Raw genomic sequence first — 19,067 nt, forward strand, 5'->3', positions numbered from 1 at the left:
AACCCCTGGCCTCAATCAGTGGGTTAAGGCTCTAGCGATGCAGCGAGCTATAGTGTAGGCCGCAGACATGGCTCAGAGCTGGTGTTGCTGTGGCTGTGGCACAGGTCAGCAGCTGCAGCTCTGATTCTACCCTAGCCTGGGAACTTCCATATGCCGTGGGTATGGCCCTAAAAAGACCAAAAAGAAAAAAAGAAAGCAACAGCAGCAGCATACATTCTGGTAGGAGGATGAACAACTAAATATGCAGTAATAATACTGTGGCGTACATACCACAATAGGCCCATCAGAACACCTAAGATGAACATGTAAGGCTGACCTGGGAGGCCAGGGCAATGGTTCCAGAGGAACGACCTCCATAGCTGGAACATGGAGGATGAGTAGGAGATGCTCAAGCTAAAGTGTGTGTGAGTCTGTACAGAGATGGGGTGGGGGACAGGGGACAGAAGAGGACTCCAGGAGGAAAGACCAGCAAGGTCCTGGAGACAAGACAAAACCTGGGTCATTGAAAACATGAAAGGAATTTAATTAGTCCAGTACGCAGAGTACAAGGCATGGGATGCAAGAGATGAGCTTGGGTGGATAATCAGGACTTGTGATAATAAACACCTGGAAGGGCAGTGAGCCGCATGTGAAAGGTGGCATGGCAGGACTAGGTTTGCCTTTTAGGAATAGCTCTTTGGCTGAGGTGTAGGGAAGAGCCTGAGGGGAGAGAAAAATGGAGAATGGAGGCAGGAAGGCCAGCAGATAAGGTAAGTGATCCAGCAAAAGAATGATGGTGATGACCTGATGTGGGCAGTGGTGGTAGTGGTGAAGAAGGTGGATGCATTTCAGGGATGCTAAGGAGTAGAACTGTTTGGCTGTAGGTGGTGAGGCTGGGGAAGTTGAATGGGTGTGAATGCCATTCCTTAAAAATGAATTGGGAGGAAAAAGCTAGTATAGAGGGGAAGACAATGGGTTCAGTGCGATTCATGTTGAGCTTGGTTTTCTGCACCTGGGCACACCCACATGGAGATATCTTAGCAGGTGGGTACCTTGGTCTCAACCTCAGGAGAGAAATCTCAATCAGAGACATAACTCTGGGATTACTCAACATTAGTGGGATGTGGAAACCATGAAAATGTAAGAAGATGATGTGTGTGCAGTGTATAGAGTAAGACGATAAAACTAGGTCAAAATTCAAGAAACACAAAGGTTTAAAAATGAGCAAGAGGACTGCACAAAAATCTGAGACATAGCCAAGAGGTAGGAGGAAATCCAAAAGGATATGGTGTTGCCAAAGTAGGTCAACAGTGTTACTAGCAGCATCAATAACTCCAGGCTTGGTATTTAAATTTTTTTATCTTGGTATGAATAGTATTATGCAACAGTTCTCAAACGTTTGGGTTGTACATATTAATATAAACTCTTACAAATGATTGAGAACTTGAAAGAGCTGATTATGTGGCTATGACTATTCATATTTACTCTATCAGAAATTAGAACTGAAGAATTTTAAACATGTATTACTCCATTACAAAAATAATAAACCTATTACCGCTTAAGACAAATGTTTATGAAAATAACTATTTTACAACAAAAAATATTGAAAAAGTGGTCATATTTTACATTTTTGCAAATATCTTTAATGTCTGGCTTCATAGAAAGTAGCTGAATTCTCAGGTTTGGTTCTGCCTTCAATCTCTTTTACTATCACACTTTACATAGCCTCTGCAAAAATGCCACTGTTGTATTAAAGAACAATAGTGAAAAAAGTAAACAATATCTTGAATCATTATGAACATACTTTGATCTTGTGTACTTCCCTGAAGGGGATCTCCAGGGATTTGGGGACAACACTTGCAGAATCACTGCCCTAGAGCAGAAGAGCTTGACTATATTGTGAGTCTCACTAATAAGCTCTTGATACCACAGCCAAAGTAGGCTGGATAGACTTGATTGAGGTTCAAGGGCTATTTTAAGAGAGGTTGAGGTTGTCCAATTGACATCACCTTCCAAAGTTAGAAATGGACTCCAGAATGTTCATTCAATTAATTCATTCAACAAATATTTAGTTGGCGCATATTAGATGCCAGAAACTACTCTAGACACAGAAGGCATAACAAAACAGAAAAAAGATCCTTGTCTTCATAAAGCTTCCCTTTTCCTTGGGGAAGACTAGCCAGTGGAAAGATAAACTAGTAAAATATATAATATATTGGAGGACAGTAAGTGATATGTAGAAAGACAATGGAAAGAGGTATAGGGAATGTGGGAAGGATTTGCAAATTTTGAATTTTGTACATGGAAGGCCTCATTAAAAAGGCAACATTCAAGCAAAGACCTGAAGGAGGTGAAGGAGCCACTTGAATATCTGATGAAAGAGCTTTTCCAGGGATTTAACAAAAATTAATTTATTTTAAATTTTATTCATATATATTCTTTAATACACACCTATTGTACCTGGCACTAGCTGCAAGTATAATTAGATACAAAAAAGTGTTTATTTAGTGTCTATCGTGTACCAGGCACTTTACTAGTTACCATACATGAGGTTTGATGCCTTCACTAAGATTTATAACTTAAGACAAAGCATGTACTCACAATTCCTGCAGCTGCAGTGTAGTAGTTCTTATGAGGAATAGATGAAGTTGCACCACCAGAGGGTCTGCATGTACTTGATCTACCTGAGGTTATGTCTCTCTTTGAAGATGAATTGATGTAGCGAAAGGTCCTCATCAATCTAACAGACGGTAAGCCAGGAAGTTAATACCCGATCACACCTTTTATAAAACACTTCAGTTTACAAAGAGCCATCGCAATCCTTTAATCTTCCCCACAATCCTAAGAAGCTGGAATTATTCTAAGTATTATTCTAAGTATTATTGCCGCTGACTAGGAAACAGGCTCAAAGTCTACATAACATAAAGCATTATACCTAAAATTAAGGCAATCTGCCTTCAAGCACAAACAATGCAGCTGTTGGGACCAGCTGCTGAAATAAAAGAGCACTAATCGACCCTGACCTAACTCAGTTCTTTCTTAGGTACCCAAGCCACAGGTTGAGGGTCAAGCTACGGCTGAGGAGGAGCAAGAGCCTGCAAGGTAGGTGAAATCACATCCGGCTCTCTCCTTCTGCGCTTGCGCAAGTGAGGGCTTACCTTCCAGAAAGACGCCTGGGACTCTGGTTTTGCGCAGACGCAGAGCTACGTCCAGGCGGATCTGGGGCGTCCCGGGCTCCTGCAACCTAAACACCCGGTGTGAAAGGAAGGAGGCAGCGGCGGGGCTGGGCGCTGCGCATGCGCGGGCAGCTCCCCCACGAAGGGTTGAGAGAGTCGGACCGGCGCGGCCAGGCGGGCGCGGAGCGGGGTCAGGATGGACGAGGACGTGCTGACTACGCTGAAGATCCTCATCATCGGCGAGAGTGGCGTGGGCAAGTCCAGGTGAGGCGGGTCTGCGGCCGTGGTGAGGGCGGCGGGGCTCTTTCTGCTTGGGTCGTCGCTGTCTGCTGGGCCGCGGCGGGAACGGTAAACGGCGGCGACCGGGCGTTGGTCGGGCTGGGCGGCCTGGCCTCGCGCCTGCGGCCCTGCTCCCCGCACCCCCGCGCCCGCCGGGTCCGCGGCCTCCGCCGGGCCGGCTTCTGGGTCGCTTCTCTTCCTGTGCACCCAGAGGAAAGCAATTCGGACGGCGCCACTCGGCCGGCGGGTTTGCTGCCGAGGCGCCCAGGGCGTGGCGGGCGGGTGTGGGCCCGAGTCCGGCCGAGGCCGAGGCCTCGCTCGGCCCGTCCGGGCTCAGGCTGCCTGTCACCGCGCGAGTGGAGAGTTGTCACTAAACCACGGTGAGATTTCTGTCGGGCTTTCTCTGAATACGTAGTGTTCTACACAGGAAGTTTCGTGACGCCGTAGGTGACATTCCGCGGCCGCTTTTTTTTTTTTTTTTTTTGTTAAATGAGTCAGCTGTGAAAGAACTCATCTGTCTTCTGACTACTTGAGTAATTCACTTTAGGCTAAGATGCTAGAGCGTAAACTGTGGGCCACTTCTAAACATCGAGTGTTCTTGTTACTTCTCCTTCTGCCACATCATAAAGAGATAAAACAACACAAGACTATGTGTGTTTTCTTTCTCGTCCCTTTCTTGGGGGAAAGTAATGTTGGCTATAGTTAGAGTTGAGTATAAGAAGCCCCTGGAGATCTGGAGCCTCGTGGGTGTTGCAGGAGACAGTTGTGATATCACCCTGGTCTTAGAACAGTTCTCCAGGTGAAGTTAAAATCCTTGCCATCTGATAAAAGAGTAAGTTGTGTTGTAGGCGGCTTTGATCTTTAAATAATATTCAAATTCCAGAAGCTGTAAGCAATTTCGTATTTTAGCTGTACTTCCTGATAAACAACTTTCAGACCACTTCGTAAAGTCTTACTTTTTTAGATATTTGAAGATTTGAAATCTTTTCTGTAATATGTTCTGAACTTTATAAACTTTTAAAACATGGCAATACATTTTCATGGTTTTCCTCATTTAATGTACACAATATTAAGAGTGAGGAATTTGTACATAGCAAAGGATATGAAACACCATGGGTTAACAAAATAGTATGATTTCTGTATGTCTGTGTATATGAAAGGGCTGAGTAAAATCATTTTCATAACCTCTGTGTATTGTGTTTGAGGGTTTAAAAAGTTAGGTAAAGGTTAACTGGAGGTGCCGTGTTTACATAATTCAAGTTCTCCCTCTAGAGTAAGATCTGTTAAGTGGATTTATTTGTTTCCATGATTCCCTCCCCTCAAAAAAACATACTTGGATCTAATCTGCTCCAAACTTTTTCTCAAAACTTGGTGGAGACTTATTATGACAAAATTTTAACACCATTACCTCTTTGAAGAAAGGGTTGCATTTAGGGAGAAAGTTGGCTCATTTTTCTAGGTAGATATATATTATTGGTATATGTGATAGGCTCTGGAAAAACAACATTAACCACTTACCTTTTTGGATAAGGTGAAAATAAATGACTTTAGAAGCCTGTGCTTTTTAAGGCGAGTTAATACAAAAACGAAAACATTTGTTACGGATATAATCTTACAGGGTTGATCTAACCTATTGTTTCTATTTTCCTTCTTTCTTTCTTTCTCTCTTTCTTTCTCTCTTTCTCTTTCTCTCTCTTTCTCTCTTTCTCTTTTTAGGGTCACACCACAGCATATGGAAGTTCCCAGGCTAGGGTCCACTTGGAGCTACAGCTGCTGGCCTCCGCCACAGCCACAGCAGCATAGGATCAGAGCCGAGTCTGGGACCTACACCACAGCTCACAGCAATGCCAGATCCTTAACCCACTGAGTGAGGCCAGGGATGGAACCCTAATCCTCATGGATACTAGTTGGGTTTGTTAACTGCTGGGCCACTAAGAGAACTCCTGTTTCTTTTTCGTTTTTGATCTAGACTTAGTGGAAGTGAGATATTACTTGTGTTGAAAAATCATTGCATAGCAAAGAATGTCCTAACTCATTCAAGTTAGTGGGTTATTTTTCAAGTTTATTTTGTACTTGGAGTATAACAAGCATGTGTGAGAACAGCCAGGAGATCAGAATTATGAAACTTGTTGCCGCTACTTGTGTGACCTTGTGTGTGACACTGGAATTCTCTAGGCCTTCATTTCTTCATTTGAAAAGTGAGGTTGAAGAAGAAATCTCTCAGCCCCTATCTAGTTTTAAATTTATAAGATTGTTTCTTTGAATCTAGACGAGTAAAGAAGTAGCATGGTGTTTCAGAAACTGGAAGGGATTATAAGAGACCTTCTGCTACCTAAATTGCTGTCCCTCCTGTGCCCCTTATATCCCCATCCTTTCGGCCAGTTTCATTTGTAAATTAAGAAATGAAGATTTGTCATAATGACACTGATGAGTTATAAATTTGGTCTCCAAGTGGAATGGTGGTAGTTACTCCCTCCATCTATTGCTCTGCATAGAGAATATTTTGCTGTTTTAACTTTGAAAATATGAAAACTTAAACATACGTCCATTAGAGCATGGTTCTTAGTCATTTTCAGGTTGTGGATTCCTTTCAAAATCTAATAGAGAAATAGACTCCCTGCCTGGAAAAACGCATACATAGAATTTAGACTAGATTTCCAGCTAACAGTGCACCACTGGCTAAGATCTGCTGCCTAATACCCAGGGCCTGTGTTAAAATTTGTTCCTTTCCGCCAGACCAATTCCCTTGCCTTTCCTGACAAAATACCATTAAAGACAAGCGATGTTGTAAGGATTAGCAATTATGTAAGAAAACCCTTGGCCCACTGTCTGGCATGTTGCTGACATTCAGTAAGTGATAGCCAGTACCATTGGTATTATTTACATTATTATTATGCTGTTATTACTACATAGTTGTGTAATAATATTTTCTCAGGTGATCAAGTATATACATACCTTTTCTATTCATTTGTGGGCCACTGAGATTTTTAGTGAAATCTTCACTTTCATGAATTTAAAGTTTAATGTTGGGGAGAGATGAAAGTCTTTGTTTTATTTTTTGCTTTTTAGGGCTGCACCCCTGGCATATGGAGGTTCCCAGGCTAGGGGTCCAATCGGAGGTATAGCTGCTGGCCTACACCACAGCCGCAGCAACTTGGGATCTGAGCTGTGTCTGCAACCGACACCACCGCTTATGGCAACACCAGATCCTTAACCCGCTGAGCAAGGACAGGGATGGAAGCCACAACCTCATGGTTCTTAGTTGGATTCATTTCTGCTGTGCCATGACAGGAACTCCAAGAAAATCTTTATGAGTTGTCTTTTAAGTTGTTTATTAGTGCTGTCACCTAATTGCATGTCACGTAATTGCATGTTGGAGCTAAGTAAAATTATAGGCAAGAGGGTTCAGTGTTAAGTAGAAAAATCTACAATTTTATTTTGCTTATGTTTTACTTTGCTTTTGTGGTGGCTGGTTTTATGATAAACAAAAAGCAAAACTAGAAAAGGGAGAGTTAATCCTTCAAACAGAATTAATGACACTGGGTTTGGAAACCATTAAGAGGTCATTATGTTTTGCAGTATATACCCTCTGGACAAAAAAAAGAAATCTTTAGAAGCAGTAATTACAATGTATGGGAGTTTTCATACATTTCTTTCCTGCAATTAAGATGTGTGATAGCTATTGCCTTGATTTTTATTAATGCAGACAGGTCAGTAGAACAGTTTTGTCCTCCTTAGGAGATAATGGGAAGGAGATTGATTAATTTTACAAATCCTGGGCTTTAACAAAAGCTTAGATTTTATTTCTGAAGAGCTTTTAGTAATTGACGCTTCTGCCTTATATTAAAATAATCCTGGGAGCCAAAATCTTGGAATACTCTTATGGTGTATTTTCCTTGCATTTCACGCCTTCCTTTCTAATTTCTTTACCATTTTCTAGTCTTAGTCCTTCATTATCTCCTAACTATAATCATGGCAGTTGTCTTTTGTTGATTTTCTTGCCTTTTTTTTTTTTTTTTTGCTAGCGTTAACTTTTCAAAATGCAAAGCAGTTCCTGCCATTCCTTTCTTTGAAAGCTTTGGGTAGCTACCTGTTGGCTGCTTGATTTCGTATACCTTACTGGGCATTTGCCAGAGGATACCTACTCTGGCCATCCCATCACCTTTCTGTCTTCACTCTTTACTGTGTCTCTTCTTTCCACTTAGGCAATGGTTTTACTACTTGTTTCAGGATGCTGAACTCCACACTTTCCTGTTTTGACTTCAATTCACAGTGGATTTTGCATCAGAATTTTTAAAAAAATTAATTTGTTGCATTCCAAGAGACTTGTTTTTGCCCCTTTAGTCCATGTCAGTTAAAGTGTGACATGTTGCTAATATCATTTTCTCAGGAGGGCATACCAATTCAGTTTTAAAAAACCCACACAATTATTTTCACACTTGGGAAATTGAGCAGGGAGCATGGGGAATATATTTTCTAGTAAACTGCTTTGCTCTTGGGATTCTTTAATTGCCTTTCCAAAAATTTAATTCCTCTGTATATACCTGCATTGGGGCAGTATTTCCAGGAGCAGACTGCATCAGCTGTTTTTTGGGGGGTTTTTTTTTTTTTTTTTGGTCTTTTTGCCATTTCTAGGGCCGTTCTTGTGGCATATGGAGGTTCCCAGGCTAGGGGTCCAGTCGAAGCTGCAGCTGCCGGCCTACACCTGCCGGCCTACACCACAGCTCACGGCAACGCTGGATCCTTAACCCACTAAGCAAGGCCAGGGATCGAACCCACATCCTCATGGTTCCTAGTCAGATTCGTTAACCACTGTGCCATGACGGGAACTCCCTACATCAGCTGTTCTTACCTGCATCTAACTTGTAACAAAAATATGACAATCATGAACATTTAGCAAATGATTAGAAGAAAAAGCCAAATTCCTAATCTGTCTTTTTAAATCTCTTTTAGCCTGCTCTTGAGGTTCACAGATGATACTTTTGATCCAGAACTTGCAGCAACAATAGGTAAGCCTGTGTTTAAAAAGAAAATTCGAGTATTTTCTTGCCTTTGGGCTATTTTGTCTAACTCCCCCTACCTATCCTCTCACCACCCCATTGCTTCTATGCCTGTTGAAATCTTATTTGTCTTTCCAAGTCTTAACTTCATTATCATTAAATTTCTGAAGCCTTTGTAGAGCTAACCAAGTGAAAATAGCTTCCTTTTCTGTTGTGTCATAGTATTTTGTTAACTCCGTAGGTATTATAATTATCTGTATATGCATTCCTGTCTATGGATTGTATTTTATTTAGCAGCATACAGTTATTTGAATGTTTATTGTGTAACAGGCACTGTCCTGAGAGGTGGGTTATAATGATCAGTAATACAGACTTTGTCTCCATCGTACTGGACCAGCAGTATCACCAACAATGGAGTGTGTTAACTTTGTATTTTAAGGATTCTATGAAGGATCTGGCATGTATTCTGAACTCAACATATTTATTGATATTAGTTATTAAAGATTGTTAGAAGATTAATACCTAAATGCCTTTTAAAAATGTAGTTTAGATTGCCTGAAAGTGGTTTGACACACCAGCTTATTAGCATATATGGGAAGACAGAGCTAAATATTTGGATATCACGTGTTTAGGGAGCAGATGACAATGTACAGATACAAGAGACAGCTTGCAGTAATAGAAGGAGCTGAGTCAGAGCGGGATGATAGTCTTGGCTCTGCCTTGAATGTTGTCATCTTGAGCAAGTCTCTAACTCCATTGTCTTCATCTGCAAGTTAGGAATTTGGGTGAGAGAATACATTTTTCTTCCAGCTCTAAAATTACATGGCTGATGAGTAGAATGTAGACAGCTGATTCCGGTATTATTATTAGGAAAAAGAAAGTGTTTCTATTAACTGGCTTGACTTTTCCCCTTTTTATTGTTAAATAATTTCACACCAAAAGAAAAATTGTAAAATTAGTTCAAAGATTCTTGTATATCTTACTCAAATCCCCTACATGTTAATATTTATGACATATGCTTTATCATTCTCTCTATATGTACGTATATGCAGTATTCTTGTTTTTTTAATATTGCTTGAGAAAAAATTGCAGACAATATCTTTGATGTCTTTAACCCCTAAGTTCTTTAATGTGTATTTCCTAAATATACATAGATGCAGTTCTCCTGTGTACAGACAGATTTCATCAGTTGTCCCACTGATGTCTTAATGTTTCTGGCCCAGGATCACACATTGAATGTGGTTGTCCTTTTTCTTTAGTCTCTTTTAATCTGAACAGTTTTTCATCCTTTCTTTGTCTTTAATGGCCTTGACGTGTTTGGTTGTTTATTTAAAAATTTGTTTATTTATTGGTCTTGACATTTTTGAAGAGCATATACAGGTCCATTATTTTGCATTTGTCCAGTGTGTCCTCATGGTTAGATTCAGGTTGTGCATTTTGGGCAGGGATTCCTCAGAAGTGCTTATCAGAGCATAGTGTGTATTGGTACCAGTACTGGTAGTGGGACTTTGGCTCCTAAGGTGACGTACACCAAGCTTCTCCACTGTGAAGGGTCATCCTGTCATTCCAGCTGTGGTGATTGTCAAGAGGTGGTTTTTTAAATTCCATCCTTCCATTTCCATTTTTTTTTTTTATTTAGAATTCTGTAAGTACGAGCTCTTCTCTGTTACTTCCTGTTACTATGAACTCATGGTGCCTCTAATTGTTCAATAAACTATATTAGGTGTTAGCTTTTCTACAATATATTAATATCTACAGATTTATGTGTAAAAGGGAATCATTTAAAACACTAGTAATTCAAAAATCTGTTTTAATTTGGTTGTGCATCTATATTATTTGCTGCCTTTTTTTTTTTTTTTTGTCTTTTGTCTTTATAGTGCGGGTACCTGTGGCATATGCAGGTTCCAGGCTAGGGCTCTAATCAGAACTGTAGCCACTGGCCTACGCCACAGTCACAGCAATGGCAGATCCAAGCCACATCTGTAACCTACACCACAGCTCGTGCCAATGCCAGATCCTTAACTCACTGAGTGAGGCCAGGAGTCGAACCCACAACCTCATGGTTCCTAGTCGGATTCGTTAACTGCTGCGCCACAACGGAAACTCCTATTTGCTTCTTTAAAACAATTATTAAAACTTGATTTTGCTCAGAACATACCTGGTATTGGATAAGCAGGGAATAGAACAGTAACTGGCAGAAAAATAAGCTTGTCTAGAAGTAATATTTTTACTAAGGGAATGGCCTTATATATAATATAAACTGTCTTCATTTGAAACCAAATGTAGTTGAGGACTTGCAGAATGTCAGATCATGTGTTGTCTTTATTCCTGAAAAGACTTTGCCTTAAGAGCAAATACTAAGATTGCAGCATACTGATGAGAATATACGTAATTTGTTCCCCCAGTGGGCCCTGGGTCTTAGAATCTTTTACATTTTGGCATCAGACAGTTTTCTGCCCTAGGTTATAACCAGTATACACATGAGTTTTTGAAAGAAAAATAATTAGCTCAGTTCTTTATGGCCTTATGAAAATTAGTGGTTTGTGGGAAATTAGCATTTACCTTGCAGTGTAATAGTAAGGAAAGCACACCTTTATCTTTAAGTAATATAGTGAGACACTCAAGTTTCTGTCGTGTATAAAATAATCTTTATTTTTTTGACTTTTTATGGCTACACCCATGCCATATGGAAGTTCACAGGCTAGGGGTGGAATCTGAGCTGTAGCTGCTGGCCTACACCACAGCCACAGCATCTCGGAATCTGAGCCAAGTCTGCAACCTACACCACAGCTCATGGTAACACTGATCGAGGCCAGGGATTGAACCTGCAACCTCATGGATACTAGTCGGGTTTGTGGCTGCTGAGCCACAATGGGAACTCCGTGAAATGTTCTTTTAAGGTAATTGTTGGATTTTGAGTTCAAAGATGGTACCATATAAAGTTGACATTTTCTTCTTTCGCTTCTGGCAGTTGACTAATAAAAAGGGGGGAAATTAAATCACAAACCCGATGATCACTGTACTAGAAGGCAGCTAAACACCAAGCCGAAGAATATGTGGAATGGCTGCCAGAGCAGTGGAGACTAAGCAGACTTCCCGTGGAAAGAAGTGGAGAGGATGCCACAGCTGCAGAGCTTGGAGCCAGCAAGAGATGCTTTGTGGAACTCAGAGGCCCCCTCTGAAATGCACAACCTGATCTCTTGTTTTTAAAAGTAAAGCAGGTTTCCTAAGCTAATGGCAGGAGTTTCCTTCCATCTGGTTTGATCATAGGAAGTTGGGGAAGTGAAGCTAAACAAGGAGTCACATAGACAAGCTTTTTTTTTTTTTTGTCTTTTTTGCCATTTCTAGGGCCACTCCCTCAGCATATGGAGGTTCCCAGGCTAGGGATCTAATTGGAGCTATAGCCACCTGCCTACACCAGAGTCACAGCAATGCGGGATCTGAGCCGCATCTGCAACCTACACCACAGCTCATGACAACGCCAGATCCTTAACCCACTGAGCAAGGCCAGGGATTGAACCTGCAACCTCATGGTTCCTTGTTGGATTTGTTAACCACTGAGCCACGATGGGAACTCCTAGACAAGCATTTTTGAATTTATCCATCTCTGTAGCAGTGGAGGAGATGTCTTTGCCTTGTGAAAAACCTCAAGGCTGCCTATCTCCTTTGGATGTTGAGAAGTAAAAAACTAAATGATTCTCATGTAAAATCCTGAATGAAGACAAAATTTTGCTGGTGCAGAACTGAGCCACTGTGGCCTTCTGCATGAACCTCCTGCAAATACCTTGTCCAGGAACAGCTCAGCACTTTCAACAATGACAGCAAAGAGAATCCAGCTCAAGGCCACTACCACCATTCAAGAATCAAAAAGGAAGAAAGAAACAGAAAAAGAACAAGTGAAGAAGACTCATCAGAAAAAAAATATTGCTGTAAAGAAGATGAAAATAGAACCAAACATTTTGCCATGAATTTAAGACCCTTGGTGGAAATATTTAGCACTGAGAGCACTAAACAGTGACATAAGAGGTCAGGAAAGACATAGTATGACTACATGAGAAGACACAGTATGAACTGATTGAGTGGAAAGAAGAATAAATAAGAAAACAAAACCGTCACTGAAATGAAGGGGAAATTGGTTACAAGGGACGGTAAAGATTGGAAAACACAATAAAGAGTTTAGAGCAAGAAAGTGATATTTAGGGAAATCAGAAAAGGAATTACATGTCTTTTTGAGGTTTCAGAAGAAGAAACATAATGAAATACAACCAATATTTAATGATATGATCCAAGGTAACATTTCTGACAAAAATAAATGTATAAATACATACAAAATTGTAAGAATATTTTGACCATATTTTTACTTGTTACATGGGAATGTTGGGTAGCTGGGGTGGGGGTGGGGGGAAGGCATTAGGTTTCTCTTCTTGCTATAGCCAGGCCATATGATGGTACTCAATCAGGTCTGAGGTACTTACTCAGCTGCATAGATACAACTGGTTAAAATTTAAGCATGGTTGTTAGAATCCTTATAGAAAGTAGTTACACTAACTTTATATAGTCTTATTAAATAGGCTAAATTTACTTCATGCTTTTTGTTTTTTTAAATTTACCTTCTTTAAGTAGCCTTTGAATATAAAACAGTGCTTTAAGTAAACCTTTTTCCAAGTAAAAAATTAGAAAATTTAAAACTGGTTCTCAAATGAAGACAGGCTCACGAGATATTTCTTAATCTGCAAGACTTACAATTTTTAAAATATGTGAAGGTGTTTTTTTAGGGTTGATACATTTCAACTAAAGTTAGGCTGTTGTTGGTTGACTTAGATCATTGAGTCATGTTACTCCCTTGGTAAGTTTTTTAAAAATACCAATGGCTCTTTGGCTTCAGAGGACAGATATCAAATCTGTTCCATCCACAAGCTACCTTATAGTTTGGTCTTCCTTCACAAGAAGATAATTTAATTAAAATGGAAGGTAGTTTATACATCTTCAATGCCATTACATTAACTTGTTAAAACATTTGGGAATGTGAGATAATTCAAATAAAAGTAGAACTGGAATTCCCATTGTGGCTCAGTGGTTAACAAATCTGACGAGGAACCATGAGGTTGCGGGTTTGATCCCTGACCTAGCTCAGTGGGTTAAGGATCCGATGTTGCCATGAGCTGTGGTGTGGGTCGCAGATGTGGCTTGGATCCCCCTTTGCTGTGGCTGTGGTGTAGGCTGGCAGCTGTAGCTCTGATTAGACCCCTAGCCTGGGAACCTCCATATGCCACGGGTGCTCCCTGAAAAGACAAAAAGACCAAAAAAAAAGTAGAACTATCTCATATAATTTCATTCTAGTAAACATTTAAAATGGAACAAAGCAATAAAAATGGCTCTGCATTTCTTTATTTAGAATAATGATAAATGGTCTTCATCATATATAAATTGTTTCTTTTTTCCATTTTACTTAGAGGCTTTATTAGGAAAGGTTGTGATTTTATATGCCTTTTCATGCTAATAGACCTTTTTATGCTGAGATGTCCTTGCCTTCCTAGATAAGTCTTCACTCATCTTGTCTGACATATTTCTGGATTCTCTTGACTATTTAATAGAGTTTTTGTATCTATTATTATACATAAGATGGTCTCTCCTTTTTTATATTTTTAAAAAACCAGAGCTTTGTATTATAGCTATACTGGTTTATTAAATGAAGGGGCTTTCCATCTTTTTAAATTGTCTTTGCTCACTTAAATACTGTTGCAGTTATTCTGTAAAGGTTACATTTCCTCTGGGTCAGTCTCATCCTGATACTTTCTTTACCATTTCAACCCTTCAGATTTTCTAGTTTCTTAGGACAGTCAAGTAATGTTTGAGGAATTGCTTTATTTCTTCCCTCTTTCTCCTTCCTACTTTTATTTTGGTTTATTTTGTTAGTTTCTTAAGATGAATAAGTATTAAGGTATCTTCTCGGAGTTCTCTTGTGGCACAGTGGCTTAAGGATCTGGTGTTGTCACTGCAGCCGCTTGGAGCATGGGTTTGGTCCCTGGCTTGGAAACTTCCACATGCTGTGGGCATGGCAAAAAAAAAAGAAAGAAAGAAAAGTTCTTTTCTTCCTAATCTTTATTCTTTTTTTTTTTTTTTTGGTCTTTTTGCCTTTCTGGGGCCGCTCCCATGGCATGTGGAGGTAGGTTTCCAGGCTAGGGGTCTAATTGGAGCTGTAGCTGCCAGCCTACGCCAGAGCCAGAGCCACAACAACTCGGGATCTGAGCCGAGTCTGCGACCTACACCACAGCTCATGGCAACATCAGATCCTTAACCCACTAAGCAAGGCCAGGGATTGAATCCACAACCTCATGGTTCCTAGTCGGATTTGTTAACCTCTGAGCCACAATGGGAACTCCTAATCTTTATTCTTTAATAAAGAGGGCCTTTAAGAACAAGTTTTACTGCATCCCATAGGTTTTGATAGGCTATTTTTCATTGCTTTCTACGTAGTTTTAAGAGCTTACATTCCTACCAGTAGTGCAGAAGGGTTCCCTTTTCTCTGCACCCTCTCCAGCATATATTATTTGTACACTTTTTGATGATGGCCATTCTGACCAGGTGATATCTTACTGTAGTTTTAATTTGTGTTTTTCCAATAATTAGTGATGTGGAGCATCTTTTCCTGTGCTGCCTTTTGTTGACCATATGTATGTCTTCTTTGGAGAAATAACTATTTAGATCTTCTGCCCATTTTTTGATTGAGTGGTTTTTTTTTTTTTTTGATATTGAGCTGTATGAGCTCAATATGTTTTGGAGATTAATCCCTTGTCAGCTGCATTGTTTGCAAATGTTTTCTCCCATTCTGTAGATTACCTTTTTGTTTTGTTTATTGTTTCCTTTGCTGTGCAGAAAGCTTTTAAGTTTAATTAGTTTCCATTTTTTTATTTTTATTTTTATTTCCATTACTCTAGGAGATGAATCAAAAAAAATATTTATTTGATTTATGTCAAGAGTGTCCTACCTATGTTTTACTCAAAGAGTTTTTTAGCATCTGGTCTAACATTTAGGTCTTTAATCCATTTTGAGTTTAATTTTGTATATGGTGTTAGAAAATGTTCTGGTTTTATTATTTTATATGTAGCTGTCCAGTTTTCCCAGCACCACTTATTGAAGAAACTGTCTTATCTCCATTGTATATTCTTGCCTCCCTTGGCATAGATGAATTGACCATAGGTGCGTGGATTTATCTCACCTTTCTGTCCTATTCCACCGAACTATGTATATTTCTTTTTTTTGTGCCAGTACCATATTGTTTGGAATCAACAAATATTTTGAATAAAGACTAACATTAAAAGCCCATGGTCAGTTTACAAAATCAGTCTTGGACTTGGCAGCAAAGTAAATCTTAAATTGAGAAGAAGCAGAGATTTTTACAATGTTATGTTCAGTGGTAATTTATTCTTTCAGAGAATATTTTGATCTATTGTATTCCTGTCACATGAGTCGATAGCAGTATTTTTTACTAGTATGGCTGAGTTTTTCATTTCTCTAGAGTAATACCCAGTAATGGGATTGTTGGATCACATGGTAAATACATGTTTAACTTTGGAAAACAATTTGTCCATTTTTTTTATAATGTGGTGTGTCATTTTACATTCCCACTAACAGTATATGAAAATTCCTGCTCTTCCATAGCCTCATTTATTATACTTAGTATGGTCAGACTTTTAAATTGTAATCATCCTAAAAGGTGAATATTGGTGATCTCATTGTGGTTTAATTTGCATTCTCTAATGACTCGTGATATTGAATATCTTTTAAAGTTATTTGCTGTCTACATGTGTATATTTTGTATGTGTGTGTGAAGTGTCCAAATCTTGTTCATTTAAAAAATTTTTTTTAATTGGTCAACTTTGAGTTCTTTATGTGTTCTCGTAAAAATCCTTTACTAGATGAAATGTGCTTGCAAATTTTTTTTATTTTTAGTCTGTGGCTCCTCTTGTCATACTCTTAATAGTTTATTTCTAAGAGCAGAAGTTACTTATTTTGATGAAATCCAACTTATCAGTTTTTTCTTTTATGGATGATGATTTCAGTGTTATATCTTTTACTCAGCGATGGTTGCCATGATTTTTTCCTGTGTTTTCCTCTGGAAGTTTTAGTTTTATATTTTACATTAGATCTCTGATTCATTTTGAATTAATTTTTAAGTACACTGTAGAGTAAATGAATCAAAGTCCTTTTTTTTTGCATATGGATATACGGTTGTTTCAAAACCATCCTTTTTTTTTTTTTTTTTTTTCTTTTTAGGGCCATACCCGGGGCATATGGAAGTTTCCAAGGCTAGGGATCAAATCAGAGCCACAGCTACCAGCCTTACACCACAGCCACAGCAACTTGAGATCCGAGCTGTGTTTGTGACCTGCACCACAGCTCACAGCAACGTTGGATCTCTGACCCACTGAGGGAGGCCAGGGATTGAACCCACATCCTCATGGATGCTAATCAGATTTGTTTCTGCTGTGCCACAACAGGAACTCCCAAGATTGCCTTTTTTGTACTGAGTAACTTTTGCATTTTTATGAAAATGTCAGTTGTCCAAGTATGCTGAGTCCATTTCTAGGCTCTGCTCTACTCCATTTAGCTATTTATGTCAGTACTTCCCTCTTGATTTCAGTAGCTTTATAAAAATCAGGAAGTCAAATATATAGTTTCCCACTTTTGTACTTTTGAAGGTTGTTTTGGCTTTTCGAGTTTCTCTGGGTTTCAGTGAATTAGAGAATGAGCTTGTTGATTTAAAAACGAAAGCCTGCTAGCGTTTTTATTAGGATTACACTGAATCTGTGTAGATCATTTTGGGGAGAAATGACCTCAACAATATTGAGTTTTATAGTCATTGAACAACTTATATCTCTCTATTCATTTAATTCTTCCAAAGTTTCTCTCAGAGTGGTTATATACTTGCACATGTTTTGTCAGATATACCCTAAGTATTTCATAGGTTTTTATTAAAGATGGTATTAAATTTTTTTAAGTTTCTCTGTTCATTTCTGTTATATAGAAATACAAGTGATTTTTTTTTTAAAGATGTTTATTTTATGTCCACCAACCTTGCAAAACTTGCTTATTTGCTCTGGGAGGTTTTTTTTTTTTTTTTTGCCTTTTCTTGGGCTGCTCCCGCGGCGTATAGAGGTTCCCAGGCTTAGGCGTCTAATCGGAGCTGTAGCCGTCAGCCTATACCACAGCCACAGCAATGCGGGATCTGAGCTGCCTCTTCGACCTACACCACAGCTCATGGCTGTGGACACTGGATCCTTAACCCACTGAGCAAGGCCAGAGATTGAACCCACAACCTCGTGGTTCCTAGTCTGATTCGTTAGCCACTGTGCCATGACAGGAACTCCAGTTCTGGGAGTTTTTTTTAATCTCACAGATTCCATTGGATTTCTGCATTCTTCCTTTCCAGTCTGAATGCCTTTTATTTATTTCTTGGTTTATTGTGCTGGCTAAAGACCTCTAGTGCAATATTGACTAGAAGTGATAAGAGCTGATATCCTTGTTTTGTTCCTGATATTAAGGGGAAAACATTCAGTCTTTTACCATTAAACATGATTTAGCTCTATGTTTTCATAGATACCCTTTTTCTTTCTTTCTTTCTTTCTTTTCTTTCTTTTCTTTTCTTTTCTTTTCTTTTCTTTTCTTTTCTTTTCTTTTCTTTTCTTTTCTTTTCTTTTCTTTTCTTTCTTGTACTTTTACCTTTTCTAGGGCTGCTCCCGCAGCATATGGAGGTTCCCAGGCTAGGGGTCTAATCAGAGCTGTGGCCACCGGCCTACACCAGAGCCACAGCAACTTGGGATCCTAGCCTCGTCTGTGACCTACACCACAGCTGACCACAACTCTGGATCCTTAACCCACTGAGCAAGGCTAGGGATCAAACCCGAAACCTCATGATTCCTAGTCAGATTTGTTAACCCCTGAGCCACGACAGGAACTCTCATAGATACTGTTTTTCAAGTTGAGAAAGTTTCCTTCTATTTATAGGTTGCTGCAAGGTTTTATTAGGAATGCATGTTGGATTTTGTTAAATGCATTTTCTACATTTGTTGAGATGATCATGTTTCTTTTTTAACTTAATATCGTCCACGTTGATTTTTTTTCAGTGTTAAATCAGCCTTTCATTTCTTTTTTTTTTTTTTTTTTGTCTTGTTGTTGTTGTTGTTGTTGCTATTTCTTGGGCCGCTCCCGCGGCATATGGAGGTTCCCAGGCTAGGGGTTGAATCGGAGCTGTAGCCACCGGCCTACGCCAGAGCCACAACAACGCGGGATCCGAGCCACGTCTGCAACCTACACCACGGCTCTCGGCGGCAACGTCGGATCGTTAACCCACTGAGCAAGGGCAGGGACCGAACCCGCAACCTCATGGTTCCTAGTCGGATTCGTTAACCACTGCGCCACGACGGGAACTCCTTTTTTTTTTTTTTTTTGTCTTTTGTCTTTTTTGTTGTTGTTGTTGCTATTTCTTAGCCTTTCATTTCTGAGATAACCTCCTTGGTGGTTCTTTTATGCACAGTTGTATTACTTATGATAAAATTTTGTCTAGGGTTTTCATGAATGACATTAGTCTCTAGTTTTCTTTAATTGTATTGTCTTTGGTTTTGGTATCAGG

General features: G+C 39.5%; 1 protein-coding gene across 1 annotated transcript in view; it reads left to right on the forward strand.

Moving 5' to 3' along the window:
• The first annotated feature begins 3,175 nt into the window (after nt 1–3,175).
• The window catches only part of RAB18 (RAB18, member RAS oncogene family), a 34,554-nt gene continuing 18,662 nt past the window's right edge, over nt 3,176–19,067 (forward strand). Inside the window, exons 1-2 of the mRNA XM_047754527.1 lie at nt 3,176–3,419; nt 8,388–8,443. Of these exons, the coding sequence (XP_047610483.1) occupies nt 3,352–3,419; nt 8,388–8,443 (124 nt within the window). The 5' untranslated portion in view covers nt 3,176–3,351. The remainder of the gene's footprint in view (nt 3,420–8,387; nt 8,444–19,067) is intronic.

Source organism: Phacochoerus africanus, chromosome 12, assembly GCF_016906955.1.
Source record: "Phacochoerus africanus isolate WHEZ1 chromosome 12, ROS_Pafr_v1, whole genome shotgun sequence".
Lineage (NCBI taxonomy): Eukaryota > Metazoa > Chordata > Mammalia > Artiodactyla > Suidae > Phacochoerus > Phacochoerus africanus.